Here is an 18312-nt window from a genome sequence, read left to right on the forward strand (position 1 = left end):
TCAGTGATCAGTCCATTTTAGCAGTACCAGCTTTTAGGGTTTCTGATCACTATTAACCCCCCCCCCCCCCCCGCATTTATGTTACAAGGTTGTGGCCCTCCCCACCCCACCCCACACACTTGCTTACTGCCGAGATCTTATCAGGGCATTTAACCTTAAAATGAAGTATATAGACTGTAGCACAGATTTAAAACCAGAAAAGAGACACATTCTTATATATTCAAGCTGTTGCGGAAAACTCATCCTCAACGTTTTATTTTTTTCTGTTAGGCACAGTTTTTTCTTGTCCCCCTTGATGTGCGTGACAAGTTTGAGGCGCAATTATTGATTTTTACAGCACGTGAAACAAGCCTGCCTTCACCAAAAACGCACCATGTTTAACAAGCAATTTGCACTTTAATTTTACACCACCAAGGAAACGTTTCTCCGGGTCCCCAAGTTCAACTCAGGCGGGGAAGAAAAAAAAGTTTTTAAAAAGGGAGTGGAGTGAGGGGGGGGGGGGGGGGTAGGTAGAAAAGGGAAAAGAAGAAACAAATCTAGAGTAAAAAAGAAAAGAAAAGTGGGTCTGCACGAAAGCTTTTGTTTTATGGCCCTTGAAGTCCACTCCTCCTCAGGGGGTGCGGGGCTGGAGGTTTGAGGAGAGGGTGGAGGAAGTGTGTCCTCCTGCAATCAGAACGGGGGAGAAATGGAACCCTGTCAGGTTCCGGAAATCATTCCAGCCACCCCGGTTTACTTTCCTCCCCAGAGCTACCTGCGTGCCTTCCAGAGGGGGGATAGGGTGGCAGCGGGGACATTGCATGAAATGGACTTCATAATGGTGATAGATCACTTCTGCGAAGCCATTGAGGGGCGAGACTGGCCTCCGCTCTCCCCCGCTGAGGGAGCCCGGGCACTGGTATTGGCAAGTGCCCGGCGGGACGGGCAGGAGGTGGAGGCTGATTATACATTCACCCGGCCTCTCTCTCTGGGGACCAGCCTCATTTGGGGCCCGGCAGGTGGCGCTTGCTGAATTGCAAGGGCGGTAATTATGGCGTTGCCACGGCCACCGGCTCCCCTAGGGGATTCTCCTCGTTCCCTCCTCTCCCTCTGTCCTTTTCCCTCTGTCTCTGTCGGCTAGCTATTTGCTGCTGCTGCTGCAGCTAGTACGTTCTGTTGCTGTGCAAGGCTTGGGAACTCCTGGCTGGGGTGGTTGAGCTGAGTGCGTGGGTCTGTGCAAGAGGGTTGAGGGTTGAGGGGACGTAAAAGGAGGTTAACAGAACTGAATAGTGAGGACGGGGCACGGAGATGATGGGGACGGAGATGATGGGGACGTCCTTTCGCTTTGAAAGAAGAATCCCGCTGGTAGTACTGAGTTGATCTCAGGATGTCTTTCTTGTGTATGGGGGGGGGGGGGGGGGGGGCAAGGGGTTGACAAGGGGTTGACAGTGGTGTATAGAAACTCAGTGATTGGGTGTCCGCTTCCTGTTAATGGTGGACAGTGCTGACGCAGAGTTAGACCTTGTGAGGGAGGGAGATAAAGGCATATGGGCAGAAACTAAGCAGTGAGGTTTGATGTCTGGGCTTTGCTGGTTCTCAATGAAAAACAGGTTCAAGGTTGATAAAGCATAGGCACCAAGTTATTTGCTGACATTGCGGGTTTGGTTCAAATCGCTCCGCTGTCCTACATTCATTGTTGAAGAGCTTCATCAGTAAGCTTCTGAGCCCTCCTCGCCCAACTTGCTGGCCGTACACAGCATGAAGAAGGGGACTACTTTGCAAGGCTTAGAAGCTCTGATCGAGTTGGGCTCTGCTTTCCGGGGTGTCTTCCTATCCAGCAACTGCGTCTATATTAAGAACTGGAGTTAGTAAGATTGTCCCCAAACAGAGGCTTTCTGCCCGTGTCACAACGCAGAGAGAAAGAGGTCCCAAGTTGAAACCGATAGTTTGGTGGCAAGGGGGGAGGGGGTTGGCGGTAGTGTTTCAGGGGACGGTGATGCGAAGATTGTAGTCGAGTTCAGCGTCCCACTATCCCATGGGACAGTGACTTTGGCTGGGCTGAACTGAATCCCCAGTTCTCAGTATTGACCGATCAGTCTGCTCAGTCCTGAGGGAAAATAGTGAAAGTAGCTCAAGTCAGAAAGGAGAGAGAATGGTGTGAGTCCGGAGTTTATCCAGTGACACCCACCCCCTTTCAAGACCGCCGAGAATCTGAGGTCAATGTGAGTCTTATAAGGTGTAGATTTATATATCTTAGGAACAGAAAAATACAGTGATTACCCCCCCCCCCTAGGAACAGAAAAATAAAAATACAGTGATACACCGCTTTAAGACCGCCGAGAATCTGATGTTTTAAAAGAAAGGAGTCTTAAAAAGGTTGCAGATTAACAGGCCGAAGGAGCAGAAAAGGGGGGAATTAAGTTGGTGGTCTTTAATAAGGGGGTTCCACTGTAATACTGCCTGAAGAAAAGTGCGCAGCATGGGGTGCTCGTGGACGTTCTTGCTGCCTCACTGTGTTTGGCAGGGGCGGAGGTCACCCACTGGGTGTGCCTGTAATACTGTATGAGGTCAGCCTTGCTCAGTCTTCAGTCTTATTTAAGTTGTCTTCTTTACAACTGCTCCTTTCTTTACTCTGTGGGTATATGGCATGACCGACAGTGTTGAGGAAGGAGATGATAGGTTTATGACACGATTCAAAGACCACCCCTAATCTCTCTCTCTCTCAAAAACATCCTTTTTTCTCTCTTTTAACCGCCCCTCTCCCCATCTGTCTGTCAGTTTATCTGTATTTCTCCCTTTCTTGCAACGAAAACTTCTCTATCCTGTTCTGTTCTAACAGAACTTGTTGCCCCATTTCTAACAGTATCAATGACCTTTTCGAAACCCTCATAAGCAGTGATCAGTTATGCAATGTCTTTGATGTTTCTTTCTTCTCAGCCTCCTCTGTCTGTTCTCATTCCCAGTTTTACCATTTTTATTTCCCTGCCACACCTACCCTAGTCTCTTGAGAGAGATAAGCAACAACTTTTTAAGATTACTTACTCTGCTGACTCCAGCTGCGCGTTTTCCCTGTTGGAGGGGAGTGGTGTGATACTCTCTCCTGCTGGCTACACCCACTCACCCTCACCCCTTCTTTGCTCCAACCACCCCCACCTCTTTTGTCTCCCAGGGGACAGTGGGACATCAGACATCTGACTGTCCTACCCTTTCCACTCAGCCTCTCTTCTCCCTTTCTTCACCGCCACGGAGTCTCTAGAGAGACCCCCACCCCATCCTCTGCTTATCCCTCCCTTTTCATGTGTTTCAAGCCTCTGGTTGCCCTGCCTCTGGTGCTTCCCCCCCCCCCCCCCAACACCCTCTCCTCTTCCTGCCACCCACTGTGACTTCTCACTTGGGACAACCCCCATGGTTCTTGCCCATAATCCTGCCTCCAACTCCACCTCACCTTCACCCCTGTCTCCCCCCCCCCCTCTCCCTCCAACCTCACCCTTGTTTTCGTCCATTTATTCACAGCCTTCATCTCTCCTCTGTACTGTCTGGATTCTCTCCTGAGACAAACCCCATAGTTTTTGCACTCAACCCCCCCCCCCCCCATCCCCCTTTATCCGGGTTACTTCCCTGTCTCCAAACCCTCTTGAGATAACCCTAATGGGTGGTATTGCCCCCAATCACCCCTTCCCTCTGCCCAATAACCCCCCCCCCAGTTTAAACTCTCTCTCTCTCTCTCTCTCTCTCTCTCTCTCTCCTGGAACAACCCCCATTGGTCTAGCACCCCCCCCTCCCCTCCACCAGAACATTACTCCCCCTCCCCTCCACCTACCCCTTCCATCACCCTCGGTTTTCACCCAATACTTTCCTGCCTTCTGAAACAACCCCCCATGGGTCTACCCCCCCCCCCCCTGTCCTTTACCCTCCCCCACCCTGCCCCCCAATGAGGACTCCCAGTGTGGGTTGGGGGACCTTTGTTGCGGCAGCTTTTGTTGGCAGGGGAAGCACCCAGGGGAACATCCCTTTCTTCTCCATTTTCCGACCTGAATGCCTGATCAGATGAACTTTAGAACATTGCAGCCCCCAGCTCTGCCCTTTGTACTTTAGAGAGTTTTGAAATCTTTCCTGTTGTGAACTTGAATTTTTATGTAATCCTTTTTTTTCTTGTCCAAAGTTGTCTTGACAATGTTTTTGTTGGTGTTTTTTTTTGCCACAAGACAGAGTTTATTATTGTTCTTAAAATGAAAATGAGCTTTTTCAAATATCTCAAAGTTGTCCTTTTTGGAACAAAAACTTTGCTTATTCAAAGAGATAGAAGTGTTGAGCTGACAGACACAGACACACACCCTCGTGCACTCACACACACACACACACTCACACACACACACACACACACACACACACACACATTTTGTCTCATCACTTGCATCAATTTATATTCATGTCCCATGTGACACTTGCTCTGCATCTTTGGTCATTATGGGTAAAAGTTTGAAAGATGTAAAATTTATGGATTCCGGCTACGTATATTGCGACTGTGACTCACGTACCTTCGGGACGTTCTAAAGAGCCCAAGGAGGCCCCTGATGGGTGGAATGCATTCATTGTCTCTGTATTATTCATTGAAATGTTCTGCTGGACTGTATTCATTAAAAGACGCCAAAACGTTGCCCTTAGAAACTACAAGCGGAATACCATACAGCTTGAGGGAATTGTGATGGCTTCTTGCATTGTAATCCCCCTCTTGGGCTTTGAAGGTTATTTGTGCACTAAGTTTAATCTTGGATAATATGTGGAGGTGACTTTGGAGTAGCACACATACACCAACACAGATTCTCTCTCCCTCTCTCTCTCTATCTTTCACTCTTTCTCTCTCTCCCTCAATCTCTCTCTGTCTCTCTATACTCTCTCTCTGTGTCTCTCTCTACTCTCTCTACTCTCTCTCTCTCTCTCCCCCGCTCTCTGTTTCTCTTTACTCTGTCTGTCTCTCTCTGTCTGTGTCTCTCTCTCTCTCTCTCCCTCCCTGATGCATAACTTTAGGATTCAAGACTGAAATATCTGTTGAAATGTGCTCATAATGAGCTCTGTGGATCAATCTGATTATCCATCTTACCTTAGTTCCTCTTTCAATGTCTTCTGACAGAGGCTGGCATAACCTGGTCTACACAGGACAAATCAGAATGGAGTGGATCTGATTCGGGTTCAGGCTCCCCAGTGGCCCTCAACCTTGAAGACGGTATCAGCTCTCCATTACCTCTTCACCTGAGCGAAGAGCAGTTACCGTTCGCCATAGGCATCAGTGAAACCAACCCCCATGGCTGCCAGTACTGCGAGAAGGCCTTCCCTCAAACCAGCTATCTACATGTGCATGAGAGGGTGAGTCAATTTGGATGTTTACAGCGTATTTTTTTCTTTGTGGAAAGTGTATAATATAAGATGATTGTGCCTTGGATGTCTGCAGTGTGACATCTGTCTTCGTTGCTACACCCCTGTTGAAGGATAAGTTTTAAAATCGTTTAGAATTCTGCACTCGAAACTGGTATCAAATATAAGTGTATTTCTTTGTCAACAAAGTTCAGAACTGTTAGCTCAAGCAAAACATGAAAGCAGAAAATGTGCGTATCATCCTTGTAAATTCTTTCATTGTGGTTGCCAACAATGCTTATGATTATTTCTGCACAAATTCTTTAAAGAACACCCCCCTGACCTGTATGTATTGTTTGCCGTGTTTACAGATGCACAGTGACCAACTGCCCTTTAAGTGTGACCACTGTCAGCGTCTGTTCCAACAAAAGCGTCATCGTGACCGTCATGCCAGACTGCACGCCAGCCAGCGCAAGCTGAAGTGCACCCAGTGTGATGCCACTTTTAACAAGTAAGCTTTGCAATAAAGGATTAGACTAATGTACAAGATGCAGCCTCAGCACAAACACACATGCACAAAAATCCAGTGCAAAAGCAACCAACATTTCTCTTACTTGTCAGAAGTTTTCTTCTGCTTTTGGTTGTCTCTGATACAGTATTTTTCATATATACATTACCATAGCTCTCAGTGTATTGGTTTACCTTCAGTATACCAGAGTAACAGGTTCTACTGTGCTGATGATTTCCTTTTTCTGGAGTTTTACCTGGAATTGATGGGAAATTTGTGTGAGGGGGGAGGGGGAAATCAGTTGCTGATGGAGTGACCGAGGTGGAAGCAGTTTCATCTCTTAATATACATCCCTGATTTCATTTTATATTTGACGGCACCAGTGCTGCGTAAGGTCAATCATATTCATCTCCACAAATTCCACCTGAGCGAGTTTAAAACGAAACCCTTGAGAGGGACAGGAAAGAAGATTAAATCAGCCGCATGCAAGTTTATGAGCAGCATAAAAAATAGAAAAGAAAGATGGGGAGAGAAAAAGGCAACAAACAGCTCACTGAGAGTGAAGAATGTTGGTGGTATTGAAAAGTGTGACATAACTCTCGGCAGCGTCCTCTCTCTGCCTGGTACCCTCCCCTGTGCCCTGTCTCCTGCTTGCCAACGTAATTGCATCCAGGCTGTCCTGCCCGCTGATTTCCCCGGAGTTGCCTCAGGCTGCCTGCCGCATCTCCCCTGGGAGAGCGGAAATCACAGCATGGGGCCGCAGCAGGCCTGAAAATGCATCATCAAAAACATTAACCTTTTCCGCTGGCGGCGTGATTTATTTCCTACCTCCCCTCGTCATTTCAAAAACTCGTTGAAGCATCGAGGTCAGAATTTCTCCCCTGCCCCCAGGCGTGCTCGGTGTGTTTCCTTCTGTGAAGAAAGATCATTTTTCTATTCATCGCGTTTCTGGAATCATATTCTGCTGGCAGTCGTCTTGGGGATTAGAGGGTGAATAGAATGTGGGCATTGCGCAGGGATGAATGAATTCTCATATTGTGCATGCAGGGGAATTCATGTTTTTTCCCAGAGTATTGATCCGTTCATGTGAGGAATGATGATGAAAGGCTGTGCTTTTAAATCAGTGCCAATGAGCGCTATTCTTCAGGCTGTCCTTAATTATTTGCCTTCAAATCACTTCCAGTAGTTGCACATGTGAAAAACTGTTCCCCTGTTGATAGTCATCTTAGTGCTGACCTTTCATTCAGTGCAAGAATTAGTATGTTGGTATGTGTGTGTATGTTGGGGTGGGTATTTGAATGTGAATGTGTGTGCTGTTTGTTGGTACATATATTTGGTGGGGTGTTTTGGGTTTTGGGTTTTGTTTTGTTTGTTTATTATCATCTGGATTGGCACCATTTTAATGTAAATTTCTATTTTTTTATATTTTCTTTTGCAATTGCTCCCATGAATTGTAGGGATTTTCTTCAGTGGGAGCCCTGATTAGTTAAAAAATATTCATAAATATTTCACTTGATGTGTTAGTTTTGTGAGACTGTTATGGTTGGAAAATGCTTCCATAAATAGCCTTCGCATCAGATAAGGAGGAACAGCATAAAGGGACTTGCACTTGCTTGACTGGAGGTAAATGAAAAGGTCTGTAGATGCTTTCAAAGCTGAATTTACATTTTATTTCCTTTGTTTTCAGAAAAGAAGAGCTCAAGGCACATGTTCGAACTCATGAGTCCAGCAAGCCGTACCAGTGTCCTCTTTGCCAGTCTGGCTACTTGTCCGCCGTGGCCCTCACTGCCCATCTGGTCAGCCACCAGACGCTAGAGGGTACTTCCTCCACGCTGTCTCTAGCAGGTGATTTACTGGCCTGTGTCCAGTGTGGTCAGAGCTTTGAGACCAGTCAGCTGCTGCGGGAGCACATGTCTATACACACTGCCGCCATCAAAGTGAGTGTGATGTGTTGTGGAATACATCTCTCTCTGTCTCTCTCTCTCTGTCTCTCTCTCTCTGTCTCACATTATTTTAAAGAGATCGATGATGCACGACTGTCGCTTCTGACTTTCATCAAAGCCTGTATCATTTACATGGGCTAAAACTTTTTCGAGACAGATGCAGCGGGTAATTCAGAGATGTAGAGGAAATATCAGTGAAGTAAACAATGTGCCTTCGAGCGGAACTTTTCAGTAAAAACTATGTACATTACCTGGCAAGGATACCGTGCTAGAGAAAGTATGTAAATAGTTCGTGTAAATACGTTCATTTCTAATATTTCATGTAAATATGTTCATTTTCAATTGCGTGTATTTCCACTGTTTTGTCGATATGGCTTTAATTAGCTGAAGACAATAAACTGTCAAAGCGTCAAAAGCGTCTCTCTCTCTGTCTCTCTCTTTCTCTGTCTCTGTCTCTCTCTTTCTCTGTCTCTGTCTCTCTCTTTCTCTGTCTCTCTGTCTCTCTGTCTCTCTCTCTCTCTCTCTCTCTCTCTCTCTCTCTCTCTCTCTCTCTCTCTCTCTCTCTCTCTCTCTCTCCCTCCCCAGGACTGCTAGGAATAGGATGGGATATGAGTGTGAGTTGTGTTGATTTTTGTTCAGCCCTTTGTTCAACTCCTGGGCTGAGTCTGCTCATCATAATTAGGACTATAACTGTCTCACAGTTGACTGCATCACTTATTAATGTTTTGACAAGGCCTTAAAAGTGCACATTTTAAAACTGTTGTTTATCCTTTTTATTTATTTATTTTGTTGAAACATTTTTCTTGCAGATTCTATTTTAAAGATGCCCTTTGTCTTGTAAATGTAACCGAGTGTTGGAACACAACAATCACCTTTTGAGGCGAAGTCCAATCAAACAGGATTGAGAATTTTAGAGCTAATTTCTTAGCCCTATAAAAACTGTTATGGTTACACTAAGGCAACCAAGAACATACAAGGAGACCGCAGCAGCCAGACCCTATCGTAAACAGAACTCTATAATGCACAGGTGTGAGCAACGTATAACAAACGTCAAGCTATAAATAGCTTGCGCTCTCAACGGCCAACAACTGCAGAGCCTGCTGTGAAAGGTGACGCAGTAGTCTCTCACATAGAAGAGAATGTTAATCAATATATCAAGACCTGTTTTTATATGTAGAAGTCCTGAGTTTTATGCAGTCAGTATTAAGGGGATAAGAGCTAACAGCCCATTCATTGCTGATTTGCTTTCAGGTTGAAAAGCTGTCATGTGATGTATGCAGCCAGCAGTTCAGCAGTCAGGATGCCCTTGACACCCATATAGAGCATGCCCACTACAGTCGCCAGGATATTGTCAACACACACTCAAATCACACCCGCTATGGCTCCAGCCACCACCATCCCATGGATGTAGACCCATCGGCCCTCATGTTAAAGTGTCCCATGTGCCCTCTGAGCTTTGCCGACACCCTCTCTCTTTGCCAGCATCTCATGACCCACACTGCCACCGCCACCATGACCTTGAACACTGACCTTGACCCTGCCACTTTGACGAGGGGCGGAAAGGACATGCTGGAGGCCTCGCCCAACAAGGACGGGTCACGGTCCCACACCCCGAAGCGATCAGCCGCGGTGGCTGACTTGTCACCAGGTGGCAGTTCCCGGCTTTCAAAGACGCCCCAGTCGTTGGTGTGCCCTTACTGCATGAACGACAACTTTGACTCCTTGGAGTCGCTGGAGCTTCACATGCAGAGCATGCATTCCGTCAAGTCCAATGAGATCTACACGTGCAACTACTGCAACGCCCCCTACCCAAACCTGTACAGCCTGCATGACCACATGAACGTGGTGCACCGCAACCACCCGGGCATTGGCATCAAGTACCCCTGCAGCCTGTGCAACAACCAGTTCCCCAGCATAGAGGCCCTGGCCAGGCACAAGTCTCTCTCCCACAGCTACCCGGATGGCAACGACGCCAGCAGCGCTAGCAGCGGAAGTGGTGCTGGTGGACATTCTAGTGGCATAGACTCAGCCTTCTGCGGTCAGTGTTCTCTCACCTTCTCCACCGTGAGACAGCTAGAAGAACACATGGGAGCTATCCATGGCGCTAACGTTGACAAGAAGCCAGGTAAGACTAGAGGGCGGAAATCGACAGGCAAGGGCAACAAGGAGAACAAGCAGGGCCTGTCCAAGAGCAAGTCACCGCGACAGACCTCTACGGCCTCGTCAAGCATGGTAGATGTCACCTCCATCCCCACAAGCCCGGCCAGGACGCAAGCAGCGGCTGCAGAAAGCATCACCTGTGATGAATGCAACGCAACCTTTCACGAGCTGGCCAACTTCCAAGCCCACATGAAGCTTCATCTGGATGCTGCCCTGGCCAAGTTCACCTGCAAGAAGTGTGGGCAGCAGCTGGGGAGTCAGGAACAGTTGGAGGCTCACCTGTCCCTTCACTACCTGTGTCTGGCCACGGAGTATGGCTGTACCAGCTGTATGAAGCTCTTCTCTAAGCCTGACGAGCTGCAGAAACATCTGATGGATATTCATGCGCATCACCTGTACAGGTGAGAGATTTGTCCGTCTTGTGTTCCATTTTCACTTTCTTTTCTTTGTAGTTAAACTTGCATTAGAGTATGAACCTGCTTCGTGAAGCCTCAAATATTCATTCACATTTTCTATTATACATCTTACAGGAATTTTTTTTATTTTTGTCTGTTTCGTTAAGTATTCACTTGAAAGTGTTTACTTGATACCTTTTGGTGATCAGTTTGTGCATCAACAGGGATTGATTATGCTGATGAGTGATAAAAGGAAGAATGAAAATGAAGCACTGTATCATGTATGCAGTGATAAATTTGATGTATGTTTTAAGTTTTCAAGTCTCTTTGAACGTTTGAATCATCAAATAATTCCAGAAAGAAGACAGATTCTTAAGTAGCAGGAGTGACTGATCTCAAAATGATTGTGTTGTGTCTGTACAGGTGTGCGCTGTGTAAAGAGATCTTTGACTCCAAGGTGAACATCCAGGTGCACTTTGCCATCAAGCACAGCAACGAGTGCAAGCTGTTCAAGTGTACACAGTGCTCTAACATCTTCAGGTCTGAGATGGAGTGGCAGGTGAGTGCAAGAACTTTTTATCTATATCTTCCTTACAGATTCCTGTAAGAAATTCTTCAACAATCAAGGAGGAAAAAGGTTAATCAAACCATTCTAAGAAATATGCATGGTGCACTCATGCACAAAAGTCAGCAAGGCTAAGTTTGTTTAGTCATTCATTTACTTGTTTGTAGTTTGAGACGGAAGGCCTATCAGAAGATTCAAATTTTGTGAAAAAAAATCGGGTCTGACAAATTTTGCATGAAAATCATCTCGGGCTATGTTCTATGCTTTAGTGTGAAGCAAAATATTAATATTAAAATATAATACCCTTGTTTTTGAATGAAATTGTGTTACTGTTCCAAAGTATGAATTGTGCTCTGCATTCTAAGTTTTGTGATAGGAGATGTTTTACCTGTGAAAAGTCTTCAAAAGGGTACATTCATGTGTCAGTAGTTGTTTTTAACTGCATTTTTTTCTCTCCTGCAGGTACATGTAAGGGTGAACCACCTGCACCTGGCCAAGCCATACCGCTGCCTGTTCTGCGCGGAGAGCTTCACCAGCGAAATGGAACTGCAGTGCCACTTGACCACGCACAGCAAACCGTTCCGCTGCACCATGTGCGATCAGGCCTTCCACATCGAGTACCTCCTGGACCAGCACATGCAGACTGCACACGCTGACGCTGACACCAAGGCTGCCGTAGCCGCTCTCCTCTCCCCCACCCCCACCCCCCTCACCAGCATCAGCATCAAGGAGGAGGCCGACTCCTCCACCTCCATCCTCTCAAACCTCATGCAGGCCAGGTCGCCGCGACCTCCGTCTCAGAACAGCGACCCGCGAAAATCCGTCAGCCCGGCTGTCCCTCAGCTATCGGCGTCACCGCTCGCCACAGCATCAACGGTGTGGAAGAACAGCGAGGCGGTACACGTGTGCAACATCTGCGACGGTCGCTTCACCCAGCCTGCCTTGCTGGCCATACACAAGGCCCAGGAACATGGAGTGAAGACGGTGGGGGTGGGGGGCAACTCCCTCAGTCCTCCGGGGGGCAGGGGGCGGAGCTCCAGCGTCAGTCCCATGGGGGGCGGAGCCTTTGCCACACCTGTCCCTGCTCACTCGTCCAGGGAAAAGTTCCTCCAGCAGAATCAGACACTAGTCTCTGTTTTAACAGGTTGGTTGCTCCTTAATTTCAGTTCCGTTTCAGATTGAAACTTGCATTGAAATGTATTTTCTCATTGAAGAGTAAAAAGAATAATGTGTAACTATGTTTACTAAAGTTGCAGCCTTTCATTTGAAATGCTTTCCCATTGTTATTTTTAGGTGTTGTTAGTATTTAACATTGCACTAGTCCTACAATTGGTTTTTTGTTAATGAATTTCTGTGGCAAAATTTAAATTTTACTCAATTATGAAGCTAAGATATGAAGCCAAGTCGGTAAAATTTTTATTGGAAGTATGTCTGAATAACAAACATTCCCAGTTTTGATAGCCTGTCATTACTAGTTTCCCCACAAGCAGAGCTTCTAAAAGTGAAATGGCTAGGCAATGAGTGATTCTTTTTTTTGTTCAACCTGCATGATAGCAATAAATCAGCTATATGCAAGTTTTGTTCAGATCAAGTTGTTGTTTTTGTACATTTGTTTACATTTTATCCCAGCAAAGCTGGAGGTATCCCACGAACGCTTTACTGTAATCAACTTGAGAAATTTTCATACCGATAATACATGATAAAGAAGGATTCTTTGTGCCCGGCTACGGGCTACAGTTGAAGATGGAAGTTCACCAAAAATTGGGACCATACTAAAAAAAATACGGTGGGTGCAATAGGCGCCCCCATTTTTTTTTAGCAAACGCCACCCAAGGCCGCTTTGGACGGGTAGAAAATCCGTAGTTTCCAAGTCTATGGATAAAGCTCGCGTAAGAAGATTACGTCACGGTCGAAAGTCTTTGACGTCAATTAATGCATCATGACGTCATGCCTCCCTGTAGTCTTTTTCTCGCGCGGTGTGTGTGTGTTCATTTTGTGCACATGTGTTAGTGTTACTGTTTGTGTGTGTGTGTGTGTGTGTGTGTGTGTGTGTGTGTGTGTGTGTGTGTGTGCTCGCGTGCATGAGTCTGTACTCGTGAGTGTGTAAGAAAGAGAGAGAGAGGGCGAGAGAGTGTGTGTATGTGAATGTGTGTGTGCATGAGTTTGTGTGTATGTTTGTGTGTGTAGGCTTCATGTCTCACCCAGTCACATTATTCTGACACCGGACCAACCAGTCCTAGCACTAACCCCATAATGCCAGAGGCCAGGCGGAGCAGCCACTAGATTGCCAATTTTAAAGTCTTAGGTATGACCCGGCCGGGGTTCGAACCCACGACCTCCCGATCACGGGGCGGACGCCTTACCAATAGGCCAACCGTGCCGGTCTATGTGCGTATGAGTGTTTGTTTTGTGTGTATGAGATTTGTGTGAGTCAATGTGTGTGTGTGTGTGTGTGTGTGTGTGTGTGCATGTGTGCGTATGTACATGTGTGTGTGTGGGGGTGTGTCTGTTTGTATGAGAGAGAGAGAGAGTGTGTGTGTGCATGTGTGCGTATGTACATGTGTGTGTGGGGGGGTGTGTCTGTTTGTATGAGAGAGAGAGAGAGAGAGAGAGAGAGAGAGAGAGAGAGAGAGAGAGAGAGAGAGAGAGAGAGAGAGAGAGAGAGAGAGAGAGAGAGAGAGAGAGAGTGGGTGTGTGTGTGTGTGTATGTGTATGTGCGTAAGTGTATGTGTGTTTGTTTGTAAAGGTGTGTATGTCCGTCTGTCTATATGTGCGTATGGGGGTGTGTTTTGTGTGTATGAAGTGTGTGTGAGAGAGTGAGTGAGTGAGTGTGTATGTGTGTACGTGTGTAACTTGGGGTGTGTGTGTGTTCGTGTGTGTGTGTGTTTGAGAGAGAGTAAGAGAGAGGTTTGTCTTTCGCAGGGGTATGCAGTGCCTTGGCGTTGCACTTCTACTTAATTTATTTATCTTCTAGCTGACACCCAGAGCAGCAGCAGCGGCCAGATGGCATGCACGCTTTGCAGCCAGACGTTCCGCAACCAGACGGAGTGCGACAAGCACATGAAGATCCACGCCAACTCCAGCAGCCTCAAGTGCAACATCTGCGACGAGACCTTCCCCTCGGGCTCCACACTAGCTGAACACAAGCTGCAGCACTGCAAGATCCAGCAGGGCAACATCTGCTTCGTCTGCAAGCTGGCCCTCAAGACCGAAGAGCAGTTCTACTCCCACGCGCAGGAACATGGATACCAGGTGGGAGTCATTACTCGGGCATTACATTATTTCTTGTTCTTTGTAGCCTTCCAGGGGGATTTTGAAGTGCACTTTTAGTTTACCTTGTTCTTTGTCATTTACCTAGTCTGGATTCTAACTCCAAGTTAGTCATAGATCGTGAGGCTGCTCAAATAGTTTTGACTGGTCTTATCTTCTTGTGATGCCAGTGTTTGTATGCAACTATTCTGTCACTCTGTGCTAGTGGTATCTCTCTTAGTCTTGACTGTCAGACTGACTCAACTTTGAAGTTATAGTAAAATACTGTTGCGTTTGGTTCAATACTAATACTATTGCATCACATATCTTACCTGCTGGTTTAAACATGATTTTATTTAGATAACATAGGGTGGCATATGACGAAAGGAAAAGTTGGGACCACACAACAAGCTGTGCTTATCTTAACCTGTTGTGTGTTGTGTGTTTCCAGGGTGCCATGCTGCAGTGCATCGTGTGCCGCCAGACGCTGGCCTCCGTGGTGGAACTTCAGATGCATGGCAAGCACCACTACCAGGTGCGACCCACCTTCTACACCTGCTGTGTCTGCCTCAAGAGCTTCGACTCCAAGGAAAACCTAGTGTCCAAGCTCAACTCCAGTGGCAGGACTTACTACGTGTGCAAACCCTGCTACCACGGGGAGTCCCCTCTTCACACCTGTTCCCAGTGTAGCGAGAAGTTTGCCTCCAAAGCTCAACTGGACGCTCACACAGCTACCCACATTTCCCCGGGAAGCTCGGCATTAATAAAATCGGCTTCAGCCTTCAACGCTCCTCAGACATTTCAGTGCATTAAATGTCAGGAGTCGTTCAGCACGGAATATGAAATTCAGCTGCACGTCGCTAACCATATGCTGCAGGAGGGTACAAGTCACGAGTGCAAACTGTGCACCTCAGTGTTTGAGTCTCCAGCAAAGTTGCAGTGCCATCTAATTGAACACACCTACAAGAATGAAAGTGAAATCAAGTGCAACGTTTGCTGCAAGGATTTTCGTTCTACGTCGGAAATTCAAGTTCACGCCCTGGAGCATGGGGTTCATGGTCGCAGACACACGTGTGGACAGTGCAGTCAGCGCTTCTTCTTCTCTGCAGAGCTGGATAATCACGTACTGATCTACAACCACTCTCCTGCATCCCTCAGCACCGAGTCCCCTCATAGGTAAGTTGTTTTGTTGATTACTTATACAAGCTACTCGGCCAGGGTTGGCCCCTGTATTTACACACCCCTACAAGGCATGTCTTTCATTTTGAATGATTAGGAAGAGTTCATTTCAAATTTGTATTGCTGATCTGAAAACGAAACAGAGAATATCTTGTTGTTTCAGATAATTTTAGCCTTGTAGTTCTCTATGACTGTATCACCAGCTTGCTCCTTTTGAAAGTTTTTTGTGTGCTTGGCAGTAAGATTTTAACACATTTTCAATTTCAAGGGCTTCTGGTCCTAAATTCTGAGGTATGTTTGGAAGTAAATGCCATTTGAGTATAGTATTTGGTGTCAGAGTTTTATACCTCTTGAAGCACCCTCCCCCAATTTTCAGCTTCTGTGTATCTTGCTGCATTATCTACACCAGCAGATATCATGTACACATTTTTTCGCATAATATCTCTTCCGTTTTAATTGCAGATATTTTTGCCACGACTGCAGCAAAGTGTTCACGAGCGCCGCAGCCTTAGCCAGTCATCGCAAGACACACGAGCATCGGGACACAGGCCTCAAGTGTTCCTTGTGTACGCAGACCTTCACCAACGTTTCCTCCATGCAGCAGCATTTCTTGGCGGCCCATATGGGCGGATATGAAGTGGGGAGGGGAGAGAGCGGTGCCGCGAAGGAGGTCCACACCTGTTCACACTGCAAACAGCAGTTTGCCACTGCCGAGAGCCTTCAGCTGCATATTAACTCCTCACACAAGTCTGGTAAGAATTTTGACAGAAGACAGAAAAGTCTGGTTAAAAAATGTTCTAGAGAAGCAGAAAACAAGAGAGAAGAGGAAAGCAGCAAGAAAACCTAGCATTACTTTTGTGATCATTTTTCACTTCATTATGAGACTTAAACATTCCGATTTGTAGAATCTCTAGGCAACGGAAGAGTTTGTATGAAAAGACATCAAAGAACAATCATTGATACGAAATGCTAAGTTTTCTGTTAGCACGTCTATGGTGTACCAATGCTTGCATTTTGTTCGTCAGTAGTGGGTGGAGGTGGGGAAGGAGCTTGAAGCATGTATGTAGGGCTGCCCAATTTCAGCCTGTTCGAGTAAATGGGTAATAAAAAGTCCTGATACAGATTTTTGTTATACTTATTCAGCCAACTAGAATATTGTTTTACAGTTGTCATAAATCCTCTTTTTGCTTCATTGTTGCAGGCAGCGGTGAGCTATCATGCCCAGTGTGCAACAAGACGTTCACTCAGACCAAGCTGTTCACTCTCCATCTTCGCTGTCACGCAGAGTCCAAGCCTTTCCCCTGCCATGTCTGCCAGAAGAGATTCTCACGTAAGTATTGCATTTCTGAAACAAATCCAGTTTTATTATGATGAACTTTGAAAGTAATAAATACTGTTTGAGACTGCAGCTGTTCTGAAGTACAAGGATGTGGAAGAAAAAATGTGTTTTACTTTTAGAAAGTTGTAGAGAAAAGAATGTTAGAAGTTGTAGCCTGATACACAACAAATCAAACAGATAGAGGATAAAGCGGAGAGAGAAAGACAGAGAGAGAGAGAGAAAAAAGAAGAAGAATATGGGTATAATAATGTCCGAGTAAGATATGATTTTAAAGTATGTGTTTAAGCGTGTTTTATTCATTTTTCTTTGATACACGTTTCAAACAATAACATTAAGGACGTTATGTATGTGTTCAGGCTTAGAATGAGTGTGAACATCTTTTTGCTGGTAGTGAGAACATCTGCAAGGACAGTTTTAACTAGCATGATAAGCACAGTGTTGTTAACTAACAGTGTTTGATCATGTGCTTGTTCTTTGAGATGGTTTATTTGCTGTAGCTATACACACAAAAAAACAAAATATCCCAACTGCAACAAGGGTGACAGATTCTGTCATTTTGAGAAATACAAATTAATTTTTATCAAATATTCAAATGGAATCTTGAGAAATGAAAATTAATTCTTTTCAAATATCCAAATGGAATCTTGAGAAATGAAAATGAATTGTTATGAAACGATGTGCAGGTGAGGAGAACCTGAAGGCCCACATGAAGTCTCACGCTGGCCTGTCCCCTCCCCTTGTGTGCCCTCTGTGTAACAAGTCCTTCACCAAGCGTGCCCACATCACTGACCACCTCAAGACACACTTTGCCACTACAGAGGTAAGTGCATATCATCAGTCAACAATGTTCCGCTAATGGAGACTTCCATTTTGTTAGTGATTCTTGTAACTAGAAAATGTTTATGGTTTACGTGTTTTGCCCAGAATCACCAGCTCTTGTCGGCTGTTGTGAAAGTGAAAATTAATAATCTTCAAATGAGACCAGTTTTTGACTCACATGCGAAGCAAAAGTGAGTCTATGTACTCACCCGAGTCGTCCGTCCGGAAAACTTTAACGTTGGATATTTCTTGGACACTATTCAGTCTATCAGTACCAAATTTGGCAAGATGGTGTATGATGACAAGGCCCCAAAAAACATACATAGCATCTTGACCTTGCTTCAAGGTCAAGGTCGCAGGGGCCATAAATGTTGTTTTTCCCATTTTTCCCATTTTCTCTGAAGTTTTTGAGATTTAATACCTCACCTATATATGATATATAGGGCAAAGTAAGCCCCATCTTTTGATACCAGTTTGGTTTACCTTGCTTCAAGGTCAAGGTCACAGGAGCTCTTCAAAGTTGGATTGTATACATATTTTGAAGTGACCTTGACCCTGAACTATGGAAGATAACTGTTTCAAACTTAAAAATTATGTGGGGCACATGTTATGCTTTCATCATGAGACACATTTGGTCACATATGATCAAGGTCAAGGTCACTTTGACCCTTATGAAATGTGACCAAAATAAGGTAGTGAACCACTAAAAGTGACCATATCTCATGGTAGAAAGAGCCAATAAGCACCATTGTACTTCCTATGTCTTGAATTAACAGCTTTGTGTTGCATGACCTTGGATGACCTTGACCTTGGGTCAAGGTCACATG

General features: G+C 45.7%; 1 protein-coding gene across 1 annotated transcript in view; it reads left to right on the forward strand.

Moving 5' to 3' along the window:
• Positions 1-18312, forward strand: part of LOC138975261 (zinc finger protein 423-like) — a 38394-nt gene that overhangs the window by 16106 nt on the left and 3976 nt on the right. The window contains exons 4-14 of the mRNA XM_070347918.1: positions 5108-5340; positions 5700-5839; positions 7524-7773; positions 9031-10340; positions 10758-10893; positions 11362-12043; positions 13874-14151; positions 14600-15324; positions 15790-16079; positions 16529-16657; positions 17350-17486. Of these exons, the coding sequence (XP_070204019.1) occupies positions 5108-5340; positions 5700-5839; positions 7524-7773; positions 9031-10340; positions 10758-10893; positions 11362-12043; positions 13874-14151; positions 14600-15324; positions 15790-16079; positions 16529-16657; positions 17350-17486 (4310 nt within the window). The remainder of the gene's footprint in view (positions 1-5107; positions 5341-5699; positions 5840-7523; positions 7774-9030; positions 10341-10757; positions 10894-11361; positions 12044-13873; positions 14152-14599; positions 15325-15789; positions 16080-16528; positions 16658-17349; positions 17487-18312) is intronic.

The sequence above is a fragment of the Littorina saxatilis genome, linkage group LG1, assembly GCF_037325665.1.
Source record: "Littorina saxatilis isolate snail1 linkage group LG1, US_GU_Lsax_2.0, whole genome shotgun sequence".
Taxonomy (NCBI): domain Eukaryota; kingdom Metazoa; phylum Mollusca; class Gastropoda; order Littorinimorpha; family Littorinidae; genus Littorina; species Littorina saxatilis.